The sequence below is a fragment of the Protomyctophum bolini genome (genome assembly GCF_963924005.1).
Source record: "Protomyctophum bolini genome assembly, chromosome: 13".
NCBI lineage: Eukaryota > Metazoa > Chordata > Actinopteri > Myctophiformes > Myctophidae > Protomyctophum > Protomyctophum bolini.
Genome location: NC_137874.1, coordinates 36,314,572 through 36,335,319, shown reverse-complemented (window position 1 = coordinate 36,335,319; position 20,748 = coordinate 36,314,572). Strand labels below are relative to the sequence as shown.

Genomic DNA, 20,748 nt, shown 5'->3' with positions numbered 1-20,748 from the left:
CGCAAAGGGAAGGCAGGCATGCGATTGCAATTGGAAGCAGCGACGCTCTATGAGGTGGAGTGTTTGGTTAGACATACGGTACCTACAGTCATGAGTCCGACACCCTACCCAAAAACCTAACCTAACCTTAAGCGCACGCGGACGCCACGTGGCCACATTTAACCGGCCACGGGTTAGTTTTAACCCGCAGCACATGTCGGGAGACACGGGTGATTTTTAAACGGCAGCGCATGCCGTAAGCGACTAATAACTGTAGGACTGTTGGTGTATGTCTCTAACCAACATATGCACTGCGTGATAACGTGCACACACAGCTCAACATGGGCTCACGGTATTTTAATTGCACAAAAGACTGTGATATTCTTCCTAATGTTTATTAGTGTGGTTGCCTATAAAAGGCAAGCAGTCTATTGTGTAAATGTGTAAATCGCCCAATAACTCTATTCTCTGCTCCGAATGGCCAGCGATTGGGAACTCTCCCCATGGCTTTTGTGCGCTTTGCCCTCATCTGATTGGACAGGACACGGTGACATACCCAACTCTGTGAAACCCTTGTCATACTTTTGCCTACAATAGTGTGGTTCCCTATAGAGATAGGTGCAATCCTGCAGAATTGCATCTTTCTAGTGTCTTTCTTTTTTGCATGCGCCTTACAGTACTGTATGTACATTTGATATTGTTCTTAGGACTATATCTATTCTTATGAAAACAAAAAGTTTGTACGGAAAATTATTTCACCCACTCTTGTACATCTGCAAACTTTCTCTTTCTGATGTGACGATGTAGTTGAAGTACAATTAAGGACTCTAGGGCTGCAGCAACGTGACATTGCAGAACATACGCTGCACTCACAGCGTAGAGGGTGAGCAGCGGTGAGCAGCCAAGTGCTGCAGAACCACAAGTGGTTGTGATAAATGGAATATAAGCTCAAAACGGTTGTGGCTATACTGGGCACACGTTAATGTCAAGGTAATGCATGGCACGCCAGTCCAGGGTTATAGATGCTGAGGATATATATATATATATATATATATATATGTAACCGAGGCTCTATGTCAAGAGCCTGAGATCTGGTCTGGGAATTACAGCCGAGAGGTCGCACCTTAGTTAGTAAGGGATAGAAATGCGATCTCTTGAGGCAGGTGGGTTCCTTCGTAAAATAAAATATATATATATATATATATGTATGAGAGCTCCAAGCTTTGGAAAATTCCATTTTCTATGATATATCCTTTCGATACCTCAAACTATCCATTTCATAAGTTTCTGGAATATATGATATACAGTATATATAGGCTATTATTATGGCACACCTTTCAATAATTGAATATTTAAACCCTATAGCATGTAATAATGTATGACTTTGGACTTGGGTTCGTTATAAAAACCCTCTCTGCATGTGGGGAACAGCATCATTGTCGCACCGATGACCTTTAAGCAGGGGCTGCACGCTGCATGGTGATTTATTACGATGAAGGACCAGGAGTATATAGCTCACCTGACTGCCCTCTTTCTGCCAGAAGATAGCGGGCTGGGGGTTCCCGGTAGCTTCGCACTGGAAGGTGACCCTCCTCCCCACCGCCACCACTTGGTTCCTGGGGCGCATGGCAAACACTGGAGGCACTGCAAAGAGACACAGACCTTTTAGCATCTTGGCCGACCTTGACTGAGAGTGCTCCACCATCCCCAGCTTTACTGCAGAACTCTAAACGGTATCTATGAGCCCACTACATATACAATCACATAGAGCACCGAAGTCTGACGTCAATATCGCTAGAGGGCACTAAGTCCACGGGTTTGTGTACTTCTACATTTTTTTATTATAATCCCCATAGGGGGATTTTAGATCGACTCATAAGAACTGTGTTTGAAAAATAAACATACAGCCGTTTCACTCATAATGGATATGAAGAATCAACTGACTGAGAAGAAACGCTAATGTTACTGCTGCCGAATTATTTACATTTTCGCTAGAAACAGACTGTATCAAATATATCAGTGATTAACTGTCGTAAGCGATACAGAGACACCTCCCCGACAATATCGCCGGGACAGTTTGTTTATTTTTGGACCACAATTCTTATATGAGACGATTTTAAGATGACCCCATAGAGAAAAACCTCCGCGAACCTGGGGATGAGCGAGTGGCGTCAGGACATCGGCGCTTTATTGCATAAACAGAAAGATATAATCAAGTGTTTACCTTTAGTGTTAAACCATACTGTACATGACAAATGACATACTGTATTGTTAGATGGAAATACAGTGCAGATATGACAGGTACTCGTGATTTCCTGTGGCTGTCGGATGGTGGGGTGAGGAACAGATGACAACTTACCAGTGATAACTACAAGGGAAAAGACACAAAACAGAGCAGCAGCATAAGTCATGGAAGTTTAATACCGGGATGGGCAAATGCAGTAATACTTTGAACATGCAATATGACATTAACTGGGTGAGATCAGATTGGCAAGCAAGATAAACAAGTAGACAGACATAAAGACGACAATCAGTGACAGGGAATGGAAGCAGAGGAGTCTGTTGTATATGTCTGGGCCAGATGGAATCTGTTTAATGACTGGTGGTTTGCGGCCCGCAAGTCATGTACGCTTGCACTGTACAATATCCAGAGAATAAAAGCACTATATAAATGCACCGTTTACCATCAGAATCGTCCTCTCACTAAAGAGTCTGCCAAGCTCCAAGCCTATAACACTACCCAGCTCCAAGCCCAAGTCATCTATACAGCAGTGGTTTCCAAACCGTTTAGCCTGTGACCCAAAAGAGAAATTTGATGTCTCCCTGGGACACTAAAATAGCCAGATATACGTACAAGCACACAACGCGTCGCTTTGTGCCTCGTTGCGAGCTTGTAGATCGGCTATTTTCACTACTTCTTAAACATTTAGTTTTCTAATTTATGGAATTTCTTTGATAGCGTCAATCATGAAAATATTTGCTTTTTTGGAAATGTTTATTGAAAATGTAGGAAACAAAAGATAAACTTAAACATCCGACCGCGGCCGACAGACGGGTCCCGACCCAATGTTTGGGAACCAGTGATCTACAGGTCTAACAACTGCAGCTCCCTCCTTGCTGCCGGTGGCATCATCGCTCAAACCACTATAACCCATCCAAAATGGTGCAGCAAGCCTGGTCTTTGACCTCCCTACATTTTCACATTTATCCCCCTTCTGCATTCCCTTCACTGGCTGCCAGTTGCTAGCCTGGTAAACCCCTCCCCCTTGCTAGACTGAATGAAATGTTTTCAAGAGGGAGGGGTTTTCCAGGCTAGCCATGCAGTCGCTGCCCACATCCAATTCGAAACACTGATGATGACCTACAAGGCAATCAACTGCGTGGCAGTTAGTGCGTGTGAATGGGTGAATGTAATGCACAATCTATGCAAAAGAGCCTTGGATGAAGGCGCTATATAAATGCACCATTTACCATTTACCAGTTACCCCCGCTACATCAGAAAGGACGCATACAAAAGCAAATCTATTTATACCATTATGGATAAAGAAAGAAAGAAATAACTCTGTTGGGTCATTTTTTTTTTCTTCCGCACTCTCTTGAGTAGTTTCTTATGAATATATTTTTTTTTGAGCAAACACACAGCAGCAGTCTACCTAGAGAAACACACAGCAGCAGTCTACCTAGAGAAAAGCGTCAGTTCATAGACTATACTCAAGAGACTGTGGATATTCCTTTCTCTTCAAGAAACTGCACCCAGCCATTGTAAGACACTATACTCAAGAGAGTGTATATATTCCTTTCTCTGTATATCTTCAAGGATCTGCACCCAGCCATTGTAAGAGACTATCTCCTTAAGATTCCCCCTGAGTTGAGCGTGCCTTCTCCAAACGGTTTTCGATCCAGTGGGATAGTTGTCCCATCTGATCAACCACAGTCTTATGCAATGATTTCCATTGGCCTAACATCAAGCATCTGGAGCACAACACAGGGCTCCGTCATTTGTATGTGCATGTGCATATTTTCCATGTGCACATTACTTTCACGTTTCTTGTTAACCTAGCTGTTTAATTAAATTTATATAGAGTTGTATATGGGAATAATACATCCAATACTGTATTGTATATTGACAGTCATACATAAACTGGACTTACAGGACCTTGTCATACATTCAATGCAGCAAAGTCACTTGCTCATGCACGCACGGAGGCATGCATGCACGCATGCGTGCACACAGTGTCGATTAGACATCCATGCTTCGATGACCCCTGACATGGATAGTCTGTTTTACTGAGGTAACTAAAGCCCTGGGGAATAAATCCAGTTGTCAAGTTTACATTTTAATTTGTTTAGCATGAGATTTATATGGTATACGTGTCTGTCTGTCTGTCTATGTTGACATAAAGGTTGAGGTACAAGGCCCCAGCTGTGTGCAGCCCTATGAGGCCCATATCGGGACCTGTTGACTTGGAGGTGTGAAAAGCCTCACATGGGAGTGTTGGCTTGAGTTACACGGCCAAGACGGCCCTGCGGCACAGTTTGGACAGACTTACGATCCCCCAGCGAGGACATAAACCTCACAGGGGGGGGACTGGGGAAGGATGCAGTGTGGGTTCTATTACTGCTAAATGCCGGGCTACATTAACTAACACACACTCAAAGATAGGAACCCCATCCTGGCAGCCATAAAGGAGAGGAATAGCGAGACACACTGGCTGGACAAGTGGCTTTTTGTCTGAAATAGAGCAGAGCTGGTGGTAATTGCAGGATCTTACACAGCAACGTCCTCTGTGTTCACAGAGTGTCCCTTAAATGCACTTACAGTATTTCAATGTGTTGTGTGAGAGTGCATTGTAAATGTAAGGGGTTAAACGTCGGAAGAATAACATTATTGTGTAATATTCCAGTAACAGAAGGTTATGGACGCTGTATACAGAAGGAGAACGTGTATGCTCAAGCGACAGCCTTCATTCATATAGAATTCAGTGCGGCTGGTCATCATTTCTGAAGCATCATAATGCTTCAGAAAACATCCAAAATATGTTTTGTAATTTATTTGAGCTACAGATTATTATCTCTGCCAGCCCTCAGGACAAGGGCAGAGATGATTGTTTTTACCCCTGTTTGTCCACAGCTAATCTTGCTACTATAGAGCACCAAAGTGTGACGTCAATATCACTAGAGGGCGCTAATTCCCATATGGGGATCTTAAATCACCTCATAAGAACTGTGTTCTAAACTGTGTTCTAAAAATAAACAACTAAACTGAATCAACTGACTGCGAGAAAACGCTAATGTTACTGCTGCCGAATTAGTTACATTTTCGCTAGAAACAGACTCCATCAAATATGAGTGACTGACTGTCGTAAACGATACAGAGACACATCCCCGACAATATTGCCGGGACAGTTTGCTTATTTTTGGACCACAATTATTTTTGTGAGACAATTCTAAGATGACCCAATGTTATTCTCCAAAGATAAATTACTTCCACAAATGTCCGTCCAGTGTATGGGATCTATATTATGCCTCATGCCTCATATTCAAGTTTGTAAGATTGCTACATCTGTCCGCATAGTCAAATAGAGAGAGAGAGAGAGAGAGAGAGAGAGAGAGAGAGAGAGAGAGAGAGAGAGAGAGAGAGAGAGAGAGAGAGAGAGAGAAGGATTTTTTGAATATTTAAATATATTCACATTATTGCCTAGTGAAACAGGAGACTTGCCTGGATGACCCAGGAGCTCATGCAGGAATATTCAATAAGAATAAACAATGAATGAAACTGGAAGTGGAGACACAAATCAATTGGAATGGGAACACTATAAAATTGAAGCTGATAAATTGATATTCTCTCTTGATTTGGCTGAAATTGGCAAACCACCTGAAAATGTATTTTCTGTTTACTAAACAACTGGAGCTTTAACTTTTTTCGTTTTAACCCCAAAAAATCACTTAAACTACCTTTAACTATATCCCTATTATGGCCGCAGCTATGAACTAAAGAGGCGAAACACATGTTTTTCATTACAGCTCATCTTTAAAGCCTGAGCATGTGTTCAAACAGTAGGGCATTTCTGGGCTCGAATGGACACTCGAGTGAGGCTAGAGTTTGAAACCATGAGAAAAGAAGAATTCTCTCCCTCAATCCAGTTATCACTGAGCTCTACGTAATAAACTATCCGCTGAGATTATATTTTTGTCAGATAGTGGTGTTTGTTTGTTGTCATGCGTCATTTCCTCAAGGGGAGAAATGTCCTCCCACACGTCTCTGTCTGTCTTCCCTCCCCCTTCTCGCCTGCTCACTGTCTCCACGGGTGGTTTGCACGCGGGAGGCCAATAAAAGAGAGTAAAAATCGTTTTTGGCATCATTATATAGACAGCACTCTTTTCCTCTCCAATAAGACCAATGCTGTTACTCTTCTATCTATCTTCTCTGCCTGCACCATTGACAGCCTGAATTAACCCTCTGCTGCAACCTGTCTCCAGCATGCAAGAGGAGCACTTCGTAGCAAGTTTAGTTTTAATTTGTTTTTAAAGTGGGTTTGCTATAGTTTAGTTATATTAGTTGCAGTGTTCGGTTTAGTTGCATTTATTGCAATATGTTCATTTTGTTAACTACAGTATAATACCCTTGGTTCGTAGCTGGAGCGGTGTCATTTCCCAGCATGCGTTCAACTCTGCCATATCTTTAATTAAGACCTGCGATCCTCGCTGTCTGTGTTACCGGATGCTGTGTTGGACTGTGTGCGTGCGTGTGCGTGCGGTGTGTGCATGCGTGGTGTGTGCGTGCGCACGTGGTGAGCGTGTGTGTGCGTGTTTGTGTGTGTGTGTGTGTGTGTGTGTGTGTGTGTGTGTGCGTGTGTGTGCACCCGTGCGTCTGTGTGTGATGCGACGCTCATTTCCTGCCACTGATTTATGACCTAAAAGGGTGTCATTGTGGCGGGGAAACATCATCTGAATGGATCCACTTCCCGCGGTCCCACAAAATGCACGCTAGCTCTGCTCGGCTATAATCTGATCTGGAGAGCGTCTGCAAACAAACTTGTTACACAGCACGCTGCACCTCTCATTATCTACGGCTAAAGTAGAGCTAAAGCTTAAATTAGCTGCAGACCGTATATATAAAGTCACTCCGAGAGGGAATAGCAAAGACAACGTATAATCCATTCTACTGCTCTGAGATTAGCAGCTAAATGCACAACTAAATGCACAAGAATTATAAAACTCCCAGCCTGTGAGCCGGGGCGAATTTAATGATAACATAAGATTAATATTTTAAAGAATAAGACATTACTTCCGTAAAACCCACCTCGATAATCGTGATATTGATACAAAACTAACTTAAATTATACTACTTTAGTAAAGTTTTGCCTCCGTTTATCTTAGCCGAAACACAATCGATAGATTGATCATCTTTAAAAGAAACATGCTCTGACACATCCACCTGACCACTGAACACGGCAGCGAAAACCATGTTCATAGATTTTCAAGAGGGCCCCGCCGCTGATCCAGCAAAGTTTGGGAAACACTGTGCTACAGTAGATACAGTAGGCCTACTGTGCAACGGCAAGGGGGTCAGAGCATCCCAAACTTTGTGGGGGGGAAAGAGTTCAATTCACAGGCAGGAGTTTACTGTGTATGCTAGGAACAGAGTCTTAATCCATTAATACAGTGGTTTTCAACCCTTTTCATATCAAGGCCCATTATTTATTCAGTATTTGAGCCATTGGACCACCGTTTGATGATATTTAGCCTCGCAGACCCAAAACGAAGGGATATTTGTGTTATCGTTGGATAATGTTTCCCCACAATTCCACGCTGTGTTGATGTTGGTACCATAGGAGAGACAACAGGTAAATGTTGATCAAAAATATTGTGTAGACGATTTAAGTCTTGAGAGTGTAAAATGAAACCAAGACTCCCAAGAGTTAAAGATCTACGTATAAGGGTCCATTTGGTTAACAACGTTCCATCATTCAGCATGGGGACCACCTGGAACTCCCTCGAGGACCACTGGTTGAAAACCACTGCAGTGACAGAACAATAGATGCACAGAGAAAGGGCTGGAGGCGGCTGGATGTACTGACCGTGTACGGTGAGGGAGGCGGAGGACTCAGACCGGCCCACCATGTTCTCCACCACACACGTATAGGAGCCCTCGTCTGCCACAGACACTCTGCGCATGCGCAGGGTGTGGTTCCCCAAGATCTCATATCTGCAAGACAGAGACAGAGAGAGAGATATGTACAGAATGTACAATACATTTAACTCTTTTATGTTTTATGTCTTTCATTTATTTGCTGTGTTTTATGTTTGGAAATGTCTTTTGGAAATCTCATTATTATAGGAAGGAGCGTTTTTGTGTGTGTGTGTGTGTGTGTGTGTGTGTGTGTGTGTGTGTGTGTGTGTGTGTGTGTGTGTGTGTGTGTGTGTGTGTGTGTGCGTGCAGTGCATGCATGCGTGTGGCAGATTGTTTGCGGATTTCAAGGCAAATCTGGAGCCAATCTGATCCAATAAATACAAAAGCGTACAGATGGATCTTTTTCTAGCATCACTTGTCCCAATCACGTTTTTTTGCTCTCCATCAGATTCCCATCATTTGATTTTGTGTATCTGCCGATACCGACTTTTCCCAATCCGATATTCATATTTTTATAGAGCACGCTAATGCCATATCACAAAAGTACAGTATCCAAAATCACAGACAATACCCAGTCTAATATCATGATATGGATATAATAGTGATACTAGGGATCCCGTTTTTTTGCTCCCGATCCGATCATTTGAAAATGACGTGATCTGCCCGATTTCCGATTGTTTTTGGCTTTTGCATTTATTTATGATAGTTATTAGTGAAGACAGACAGGAAAGTGGGAGGGAGAGAAGGGGAGAGACACGCAGCAAAGGTCGTCATGAACGGGACTCAAACACGCAACGCGCTGTCAGGCCAGAGCCTATATGTGGCATGCGCCTGGACCGCTAGGCCAGCGGGCGCCCCGTGCTAAGGCTGTCTTGCCGTACATTTTTTCTTCCCTACTATGGTGCAGTGCGTGCATGCATGAATGAATGCGTACGTAGTTGCGTACAGTGCGTGCATACAGTGCGTGCATACAGTGCGTGCGTACAGTGCGTGCTTGCAGTGCGTGCGTGAGTACAGTGCGTACAGTGTGTGTGTGTGTGTGTGTGTGTGTGTGTGTGTGTGTGTACAGTGCGTGCGTACAGTGTGCACAGTGCGTGCGTGCGTGCAGTGCATACAGTGCGTGCATACAGTGCGTGCGTGCGTACCTCCCCGTGGGCAGGTCAGAGTCTTCCTTCCTCCAGCGGACAGTGGGGACGGGGTCTCCTTTAACCACACAGTGGAACTCCACAGCGCCCTCTGCCTGCACCACCACGCTACTGGGCCTCTTCACGAAGCTGGGCCGCTCTGGAGGGGAGAGAGAGTACACAGCATATTATCATCATCACGTCCTCGTCTTCACCATCATCACCATCATCATCAGTATCAAAGTCATCCTCATGGGTGGTGTATTTAATCCCTTTAGTTAAATCCTTTTAATGAGATGGTGTGTGTGTGTGTGTGTGTGTGTGTGTGTGTGTGTGTGTGTGTGTGTGTGTGTGTGCGCGCACGCGCGCACACTCACATATATATTAAACCAAATCATTCCAGTAATGCCTCAATGTTGCGTTCCTGTCATAATTTGAGAGAGATGCCCTGAACTCCAGTGGTGACAGCACGTTCACAGATTCATACAAAGCTGTGCAAAGAACCAATTACTAGTCAAAATTGTCCCGTCAATCAGCAGCATGATTCTCCCTGCCTTTAGGTGATTCCACCATGCAGGCAATATGAATATAACATGATCATACTGGGCTGCCAAGGCCAGACCACCTGATTTGTGGGGAAAACATGTCTGTGTGGTGACGGGAAGCAAAAGACAAAAGGAGTGGAGAGTGTTTGGACGGGGAGCTTAGACATATAATAGGGTCTCCTGATGGGAAATGTCTGCACAAAAGGGCTGGTCGCGTCACCACCATTGTTGCATAATCAGCCTAATTAATGGTTTACATGCAGCTGAGATAAAGACCTCACCTAGGGGAATATGGCGAGATAATCCGGCCTTGGCAGATCGACGCTCATGGTGTGAAGGGATGGATATGAATAAATATCAACAAGCAAACAAACACACTGAACCACTGCAAACCGAAATGCAAGAATGCGATTCTCAACCTAATTCATTTCAAGGACCATCATTTTGACATGCATTAGGCCACTGCAGACCTCCATTTGATATGATTAGTAATCCAATTTGCACCGTCAATGTAAATCTGAGAGTGTACAAAATTTGTTTGTACATACTTTTAGTTACAGATCCGTAATGGATCCATTTAGTTTCCAACTACCAAATCATTAAGCTGGGGAACCTCTGGAAACCGATCGGCTATTTTCACTACATCTTAAATATTTGTTCTCATTGGAATTTCTTCAATATTAGTCTTTCATTTCTTCATGACATTACTGAAAATAAAATCCTGTTATTAATGAAAAGTTTAGCTTTTTTGGGAGTGTTTTTTTAAATAATAATTAAAACCAAATGTAGGAAACCAAAACTATAACGGAACCCAGAACAATGTGTCCACGGCCCACTGTTTGGGGAACAGTGCGCTACAGGAAATTAGCTTTTACCTAGAACGGTGAGTTCGGCGATCTCGCTCTCCCTCTCGCCCACCATGTTGGTGCCGACGCAGATGTACTTCCCGGCGTCGCTCTTCCTGGTGTTGGTGATCATCAGCTTGCCACTGCGGATCTTAGACAAAGAAATAAGTAGAAGATTGAAAGAGATGAGACGCACAGCGCACACACGGAGGTTGTCAGCTCAAACATGGCAGCCACGGTCATTATTAGGTCTGACAGCAACAAGTCATCTCTGATTATTTTCCACTTTGGGGAAAAAAAAGGATGCCGGAAAAGTAATTTGATTCAACACTTGGCACAGGGAAATTGAATGTTCCTCGTGTGTATAATCACCAGGTGTGTGTGTGTGTGTGTGTGTGTGTGTGTGTGTGTGTGTGTGTGTGTGCTTACTGTACATCTACTTATTATTACAGCGTATGCTAGCAAGCATACACGCGTGCAAGCATGTGTATCTCTGCCGATAGTCACTACTTCTGCCTGTCTCAGAGGAGCGGACTGGAATGCGTACATTGTGAAGCATTTATTATTATAAAGTAAATTGTGTGTCCTCGTTTGTGGAACCACACATGATTTGATGCCTTTCAGGACTGCAGCGAAGGTCGTTTTCCATTATGAAATGATATGATTCTTATCTGAAGCTGCACTGGCACGGAGCCCTAGAGAACAAAGACGCGGGGTTCCTTTGAAGAGAGCCTCCTTAGATGTTCTGTCATGCATCAACACCATCAGCCTTCACTGAGATATCACCCACCACACACACACGCAGGCAGGCATGCATGCACGCCGCACGCACACACACACACACGCACACACACACACACACACACACACACACACACACACACACATACTGTACATGCGCGCGCACACACACACATGCTTATCATACTGGGGGACAATGCATTAAGTTCATAAATCCCTATCCCCGCCCTTACCCTGACCTTAACCGATTTAACCCTCATCCTAACCCTATCCTTAACTTCAACAGATACATGATACCTAACCTTAACTTCAACTTCAACTCCTTTATTTTCACATCACAATAGGTGGAAAAGAATGGGTGAAGATATGTTGCGTATACAAGCTCCCAACACTTTGAGAAGAAGTCTCATAACAGGACAACAAATGTACATACTGTACAGTAAGGTCTGTGCACTGCAAATTAATAAATAAATCAGGATATCACAGCATATTGTGCAAGTACAGTAAGAGACATCACTTAGCAGCAGGTACTCTACTTATATACATACAGTAAAGTGATATAGTGTAACAGCAATGTTATGTATTCATAGGTAGGTATAACATACATAGTAGTCAGACATACAAGAACTGTGCTGTGCCGTGGAAAATATTTCACAAGTTCTGTTTTCTGTTCTCTCTCTTCCATTATTCCATACACTATATGTCTCAGTTGCAGATTCTCAGAACCACATTTTTGCCCTGCTCATATCAGGAGGTAGCTGTTTTGGGAAGCCAGAACCTCAAAATGTTTCAAAAATATAGCAGATCTATAAGCTCACAATGTGTCGCATTGCAACGTCGTATAGTAGTCCAAAAGAGCCACTATGTCTCCAAGACTGACATGGCCAGTCAGTGGCCATAACAGTGGGCATACCAGGTGGATGGGCGGTGCGACGTAGGTGGTTTAGTAGGAGGTTTAGTGGCCAGAACCTCAAGTCCAAAAGAGCCATATGCATGGATTAAAGTTATCAGTCGCCAGGACTGATTTCAGTCATTTGGATTCCATAGAAGCCAGCGTGTCTTCTGTGTAAGCACGCTGCACTGCAACGTTTTGTGAGCTTGTATATTGGCTATTTTCTGTCATTAGTTCTGTCAAACTAGCAATAGATTACAAGTTTAGATTGAAACATCTTCTATAGAAACATGAATGGTTTCTTCAGATAGACGGCCCTAAAGCATCATCATTGTATACCTTTTCAGTCTTGAGATTTTATTTTTGCTTTATTCCATTCCATGCTGTCTCCAAGACTAACATGGCAACAGAGCCCATTCAGCAGCCTGAAGGTTGACAGGGTGAAACTGTTCCATACTTCCATTGTAATGTGGAGTGGTTCTTCATAGATAAGCATCGTTTGTCTATAGCCTGCCTCACGGCAGCGCTACCAACAGATCGCGGTGAGTGTCCTTGATGATCCACAACTTAAATAACTTTACAAAAAGAAACGCACAAATCCATTAAGAAGAGATAATGGAAATTTGAATAACATAAGCATTATAATGATTTGTGTTCCAGACGGGTTGAAATATTTACTTTGGATCGAAACATCCACAAAAGTGCACTTCATATCTGATCATGGCCGTTTGAGTCTCTATTTCAGCCCAACCAGACATTTCTCTAAGCATCCAGGGAGAATAGCATTACTCCATACATCAAGGTCACACACACGCACGTATGCACAAAGTCGCGCACACAAAGTCGCACACACACACACACACACACACACACACACACACACACACACACACACACACACACACACACACACACACACACACACACACACACACACAAGGAAGGAGGATGCATTCCGTTGTTTTTCATTGGTTTCAGATTTACCTCCCTGTACAGTCTGGTCTCTGGTTCTCCAGGATGGGAGTCCTATTACACAGCTACTTAACATGTGAAGTAATGATCACTTCTTTACAGCAATAAGTAGGGCAGAGTATCTGCAGAGAAAAACCACAAAAAGCAAAACCATGCACATCTCCAGACCGCAGCAGCATGACGTTCTGCTCTGAATAGTGCAAGCAATGCCCAACCATCTGAAATGCCTTCCCTAAGGCACCAGCTTCAATCAAACTCACATGCTTGTGATTAAGTTCAACACTCACTTTTTTTTTTTGTCACCTCAAACAAGGTTATTGGAAATTGTCTAACCGTATCCACATAAGCCATATACTCAACACTCTCACTACACATTCACGTTTTTAACCCGACGTAGCGTGTGGAAAGGAACACGTTATTCCGACCAGTTCGTGTTCCTTTCCCCTCCACCAGGCTGGCCAGGGGGAGGTAGTTTAGAGACCAGCATTACTGCATGTCTTTTGTGAGGGTACCTACCCTTGGGGACACGGGGAGAACATGCAAACTCCTTCCACGCGCTACGTCCGTCCGCTACGTAGCTTGGACTACTCATGCATAGAAGGAGGTCAGTCCGCTATATACGCTCAGTCCGCTGCCCCCCCAGGTTGGCAGAGGAAGTGTAGCGCCCAGGATTACATTTGATAATTGACACTGGGTGAAAAAATTGGGTTGCAAAATCGTGGGATCAGAATTATATGCAAAAAAGGTGACACCAATGCATTCCCGGTCTTAATGGCTTAAAGAGTATACAGAGAGAGGTACAGAGTCACCTAGTGTCCCTGAGGCATGCTGAATGCTGAACATTTGTCATTTTGGCTCAAGCACACTTCAGTAGAGTTGCTGAGCACCGTGACATATACCGGCCACCGTCTACTTGCTGGTTCACACAGTTGAAACAACACATATCCTTCCTAAGTTCCGACTGCTGCCAGCAGCCATCAAACGGTCCATTCATGAGTTAGCTTCTCTTCTATATGCCAGGGGTTCTCAACCAAGCCAAATTATTTTGGGGGGTCCCCAAAAATGCAACTGAATGGGTGGAACATGGAAATTAAGAGTTTACATATAGTACACATAGTACATGCATAAACTTTCCTTGATTATATCTGGTTTCAGTATTTATTTATGAGGCTATACTTAGCCCCCCCTCCTTTTCTCCCTCTACACCAAATCCTTTCACCGAATGAAAGATGATCTACAAGATATCATAGGATTTATATGATATAAATGTATATTTATTTATATGGATTATGAATATTATATAAGAAGGGGGTAGGGGTAAATAAGTCTTTATTTCTTCTACCTCTACTCGTTTTTGACGAATGATCGCAATTTCTTGTAAGTGTAGCTTCTGTCTGAACACAAACATTAAATGCCATTGACAATGAATGGAGAACTTACGTCATATGTGTCTGAGCCAATCGGCTGGGAATGTCGATGGGAACCCTTGGCCAACGAGTGCCCACCATTCTTGATGATGATGTACGTACGATGATTAGAGTGCCCCTCACTTCACACAGGTGTGATTCTTTAGCACACAAATACATGCCCAGAATAGAGATGCTATAAGTTTTATGTGGAGAGCAAACAGTACTTTGCTTCATGTGCTGCTTAATAGAATTGTGGCTGTACTGTATGTACGAGTGCAAACCTTTTTAATTGTGCTTCCTAATAAAATGTTTTTCCATGGAGCGTTGAGAAAGAGCCCCAGGGGGTAAATCAATTAAGGGGAGCTGCCTGATAGCACTGACTGCATCACTTGTAGCAAACCGCTTTGGTGTTCGTAATAAATTATATCAGTGGTGGAAAGTAACTAAGTACATTTACTTATACTGCACTTCAAAAGTACAGTCAAAATGTTGAGGTATTTGTACTTTACTTGAGTATGTAAAATTGTCAGTACTTTTACTCCACTACATTTCACAGGCAAATAATTGTATACGTTTTACTCCACTACAATTAATTGACATCTTTGGTTAGTAGTTACTTTGTACATTTACATTATTATTACAAACACTATATACATATTTCGGCCATTTGAAAATAGACGATCTACAAGCTCTCAATGCGTCGATGCATTGTGTGCTTGTAGATCGGCAATTTTCTAAAGATTTATATACATTTGAAAACATGTAATAATGGGACATTCTGCATAATACTGTCTACTTTTGCTACTTAAAGTACACTTTGAATTCTGGACTTTTACCTGTAACGGAGTAGTTCTACAATGCCTTATTAGCAGCCTACTTTTACTTAAAGTAAAACAGTACTTTTTCCACCACTGGTGTTCGTATGAACTGACTGACTTCCATGCAGTCCAACAGTATAAAAGACCCACATTTCCATACATGAAGAAGATTTGGCAGAACAAAGAGCCAGGCTAGGGAGCAGAATAAACACAAGTACAAAGCATAACGGAGCCTTCGCATATACAGCGTCTCCCTCAGAGGACTCCCTCTCTGTGGCTCCTCTGATCCTGTCCTGTCCTTCGTTCACAGAGAGACGCTCTGTCCATCACTAGTGCCCCCAGAGACCACCTACCTGTCATTCCTGAGAAGGAGGGGCTTTGAATCTGTTCCCGCATAAGTCCCCAGGAACATGCGCAGGCATGCAAACAAACAAATCAATCCGCACGCAGGCAGGCAAGCAAGCACACGCGCAGGCACGTCGCGCACATGTGCACGCGCACGCACGCACACGCACACACACACACACACACACACACACACACACACACACACACACACTCACGCACGCACGCACAATGTGTTTTATGAATGTTGGCAATTTTCTCCCTCTTTGTTTTGTATCCATATGCATCACGTACAGCACACGCACGCACCCACGCACGCACACAATGTGTTTTGTGATTGTTGGCGATTTTATCCCTCTTTGTTTTGTAGCCATGTGCATCATGTACATCACACACACACACACGCACACACACACACACACACGCGCACACACACACGCACACACACACACACACACACACACACACACACACACACACGCGCGCGCGCGCGCACACACAATGTGTTTTGTGAATGTCGGTGATTTTCTCCCTCTTTGTTGTGTTTCCAAATCATTGATGATTTCTCTTCCTCCTCTCGCCACACTCAAATTGTGTTTGGGTTTAAAAAAAAGAAGAAAGTCTTTGGTTGAAAAAATGCACTCTTTTGTTTTGATTGATTGTAATAATGAGTTTGTTCTTATTTGTGAGGATATTTCATCATTTTGTTCCCGTTTTAATAATTGTTGGCTTTCATGTAAGTTGGACAGCAATGCTGTCTTTATTTGGCCATGGTACAGTAGTGCAGAGTGGAAAACAATGTTGTTGCTGACAGACCAAACGCTTAGTTGTACTTCCAAGACCATTACATTTCACTTAATGGAAACAAGAACCTGTGTCCCAAAGGATCCAATCTCGATATTATTTCACAAGCTGTTGTTAATACTTTTCAGTGGTTCCATAAATATAAAACCCATTCACACTTAACCACTTTCACTATAGCAGATCTACAAGCCCACAGCACGGCATAATGAGACGCGTTGTGAGCTTGCAGTTTTTGCTACTTTTGTGCAGACGGAGCCAGTCATTGGAGTGGTTAGGCACTGCTCAAAACGTTGAAAGATGGAGATATGGACTGAGGTTTCTGCCCCCGACCTACACCCAATGATGTGTGGAGTGAAAACGCTCCATCTCCTTACCGTGATCCGTTCATCTCTGCCATCTATGTTGCTGCCATCTCTCCTCCAGGAGATGGTGGGCTCAGGGTGCCCTCGGGGTGGCTGGCATTCCAGCACCGCAGGCTCACCCACCGCAACCATCACATCCACCGGGTTCTGACGGAAGTCGTCTCGTAGAACTGTGGAACAGAGAGAGAGAGAGAATGAGATGAATAGAGAATAAAAGCCTCACTAAAGACGAGAAGGCGCCAACTAAAGAAGCATCACACTGTCTAAAGTCAAGGACCCCTGGTTTGATATGCATGAGGTTCATCCCTGGAACCACAATCCACTGTAAAATCCTCAGTGTTCATATATACATTCTCAGACCTGTGAGGGTCCTACCTGTCAATAATTTAGCTGGGGAGTGGGGACCCGTGCTAGAACCCCCTCAAGGACCCCTGGGGGGGGGTCCCCGTACCCCATGTTGAGAACCAGTGGTCTAAGTACTGTTAAACAACTCCCCAAACCCATGCATTAACAGATATCTCTGTGGCATGCACTGTTAAGCATTAGGCTTCCAATCCCTATCCAATCCCTCTCCCGACGCTGCTTATTTATCTTATCTAAGATCCGTCGCAAATTATTTTATTGGGATTAAGGTCCCAGCGAGCCGAACCACTCGGCCCGCTTGGTGAGAAACGACTACAGCAGTAATGACTAATTAGGCAGAAAAGTGTTACAACGATGGAGGCGCGCCATCTCTGGCAGGCCTGAGCAACGAGAGGCAGCGCTGAGACGCTAGAGCCGACTGAGCGCCATTTGACAGTTATGCACCAATAGGGACAGAATTGTGCTTGGATTGTGATGTATCTCGACGACACTGCAAATGAGGGCAACCTCAGTGTCTTTTCGAGAATAAATAAAGATTTGAATGAACCTCAAATAAATGGAGAGAACAATTCACTTTTAAACATTTTCTTATGAAGCTCATCAAATTAGAGACAACGTAAAGTGTTTTAGAACAGCCCCCGCTCTACTGAATAATTAAAGTCCATTCCATCCGTTCTCATTTCATCTTAATGCATTTGCATTGATAAACTTTATTTTACTGCTTTTCTAATGAGCACTTCGACATCACGCCTGCTCTCTGGGCAACTCTCTTATACTCTAGTCTACACACACTAACTTACAGTATATGGAGACCTGGGATATCGACTGGAGCTGCTGAGAAGGCAACTCCTGGCTGTCTTAATGGCTGACAGTAATGAAGACGGGAAGCCATGCTGCTACCGAGCAGCCAGAGAGGTGAGATCCAGGGAGGAAACGGGGGAAACTTACCACAGCAATTTCTCAACTCTCCACATAGACAGTACTGGGCCTGTGTGGAGAGAGAGAGAGGGCTGGGGAGGGCCAGGGGCTGGACTGAACTGGAGACAAAGACAACACACTGGCACCGATCGGCCAATAGGACTGGCTGCCTTCTGGTGGTCACACAGGCAGCTCCATCCTGTCTCCATTGCTAGCCCAAGATCCAAGCATCGTAAGGAGGAACAGGGCTGCAATTAGTGGTGGAGGATTGGAGTGGAGACCCCACAAGCATTGTAAAAAAAAAATGTACTTGGGATAATCTTAGGGTTTTGCACATTAGCATGGCCCAGTACACATTAAAATTGGAAATGAGAGTCAAAGTCTTGTACGAGCAAGCTCTATACCGGCATGCCATCAGGGAAAGATGCACAATCGGGAAATAGAGAGGACGGCTAATGGGCTCCTCGCAGAACGAGGCATGAGACGGTGAGTGGGACGAAACGTATGCTAAACTAATCTCCTGGAATCTCCCTGTCGTTCCATATCACTGAGCAGCAGACTCCCGCTCCCGACATGAGGCGGTGTGCTAATTTGAATGCCCGTGCACGGGCAACCACTGCCGCTAAAGCGTTAACCACCGGTCTTAAATAACGCAGGGAGCTTAGAGAGGCTCGAACAGGCCAAGGGAGCTGAGCCAATGTGGATGGAGCAGCGGTGCAGTATACAGTACAGCACAGAGCTGAGCCCGGAGGAAAACAGACAGGAAACAATGAGGAACAGGCGTAATCGTTCCCAGATGGCTGCAGCCCTCTCACCCTTGGCTATGGATTTGTGTACAACAAAAGGCGAGGGGGGCCAAGATGCCTGATGAGCGCCATGGATATGAGAACAAATTGGGATGACCCTCTAATTGGAAACGTTTTGGCCCCCGTCTCGCTCTGGTCTGAGCCGTGCCGCTCCGAGCAGGGTTTTAGGAGGACTGGTGTACTGTACTGTACTGTAACTGTACTGTACTGCAGTTGACTGAGTCCTGATGGGAAACAGCTGCCCAAAGCCCCTTCCCCCTCTTTTTGCCATGTCACATGATAAAAGGAATTCCTTATGGGACACAGAAACACGGCTGAGGTTTCTTTAGACAGGAAGAAAGTGGAAGCACGGGAACTCTCCCTCTCTCTCTCTGTGTGTGTGTGTGTGTGTGTGTGTGTGTGTGTGTGTGTGTGTGTGTGTGTGTGTGTGTGTGTGTGTGTGTGTGTGTGTGTGTGTGTGTGTGTGTGTGTGTGTGTGTGACTGTGTGACTGTGTGACTGTGTGAAAACTGACTGACTTTTATCTGATTATTCAAAAAGTATACAGGTATGTATAACTGGACACAGAAACTCCCAATGGGGTCCAAATGTTACCAATAAAGAGCATTGGTTCAACTGATTTCCTGATCTCATTATAGGAGTATCACTAGCAGTGGAATTATGGTTAAGGGTAATTTACACTTCAACACTTTCGATGAATGATAATTTGACAAAAATGCCTTTAGATACAAAAACGACCAGATTTAGAAAATAATTGAAATGTTGTCTGTGACATGCCACAGACCTGAAATAAGAACGATGCTTTAAATCACATCCGATGCATAACACACTTGTAACTGGGTTTAGCTTTGATCTCCCGGCGATCATCACATCTCAACCTGACTGTGGCTTTCAAAAACCTCCTCACGTTATTCAGACATGCAGTCTTCAAACGGCTCACCCTTTTGTCCACGAAGGCTCCCATAATGACGCCACCCCAGCCCGCCAGGCAACACACAACTGAAGCTTTGCATGTCCTGCCCTCTTCTTTTTGCTCCCTCCATCTGATCCCTCCAGCAGAGAATCTCACAGCCCACTTCAAAGTAGCAGTGCTTGGCCTTGATGCCCTGGGATTTGATCGTGTCTGACTGCTGGCCTATATGGAGTCTTAGTCAGATCTTGTGAAGCCCTCCTCCTCTGCAGCAGCAGCAGAGGACCAAAAATCTGCTCTAGAGACACACACACACAAACTGGGCCTAACAAGTGCACAGTCTGTCGCCACACATACTGGGGCGATTGGGGCACGCTGAGCGGCCTTATCACTGCACTGCATCACAGCATGGATTTCTGTAACCATGACCAAAGATATCCCTGCAGCCGTGTCCCTCTGCTTTGCCTTCATATACAGTAGTGCTTTAATTTAATGCAGTAAAACGTATACTTGTTTGTTGTTAAATTAGACACTCCAGATTCAGCTGTGTAGTACCATGATGTGGATAAAGCAATATCTCACAAGATGTAGCAAAGGCCTCTACCTGTACCAACATCAAGGCAGTCTACTGATGAACTGATAAGGAGGAAAAGGACGATCAGGTATGCACATTATACTTCCTCATGTCATGTTGCATTTCTAGCCAGATCAATAGTTTGGTCCCTTCAAACATTTCTGATGGCGGTTAGCCATCTAATGCTTTCAACATTACGTCTGTAGTG

At 44.1% G+C, this 20,748-nt stretch overlaps 1 protein-coding gene across 1 annotated transcript in view; it reads right to left on the bottom strand.

Moving 5' to 3' along the window:
* LOC308327232 (roundabout homolog 1-like) overlaps nucleotides 1-20,748 on the bottom strand; it is a 124,688-nt gene that overhangs the window by 33,479 nt on the left and 70,461 nt on the right. Inside the window, exons 3-7 of the mRNA XM_080780492.1 lie at nucleotides 16,983-17,140; nucleotides 10,658-10,778; nucleotides 9,259-9,397; nucleotides 8,061-8,188; nucleotides 1,499-1,623 (exon numbers count right to left, since the gene is read on the bottom strand). Of these exons, the coding sequence (XP_080636618.1) occupies nucleotides 1,499-1,623; nucleotides 8,061-8,188; nucleotides 9,259-9,397; nucleotides 10,658-10,778; nucleotides 16,983-17,140 (671 nt within the window). The remainder of the gene's footprint in view (nucleotides 1-1,498; nucleotides 1,624-8,060; nucleotides 8,189-9,258; nucleotides 9,398-10,657; nucleotides 10,779-16,982; nucleotides 17,141-20,748) is intronic.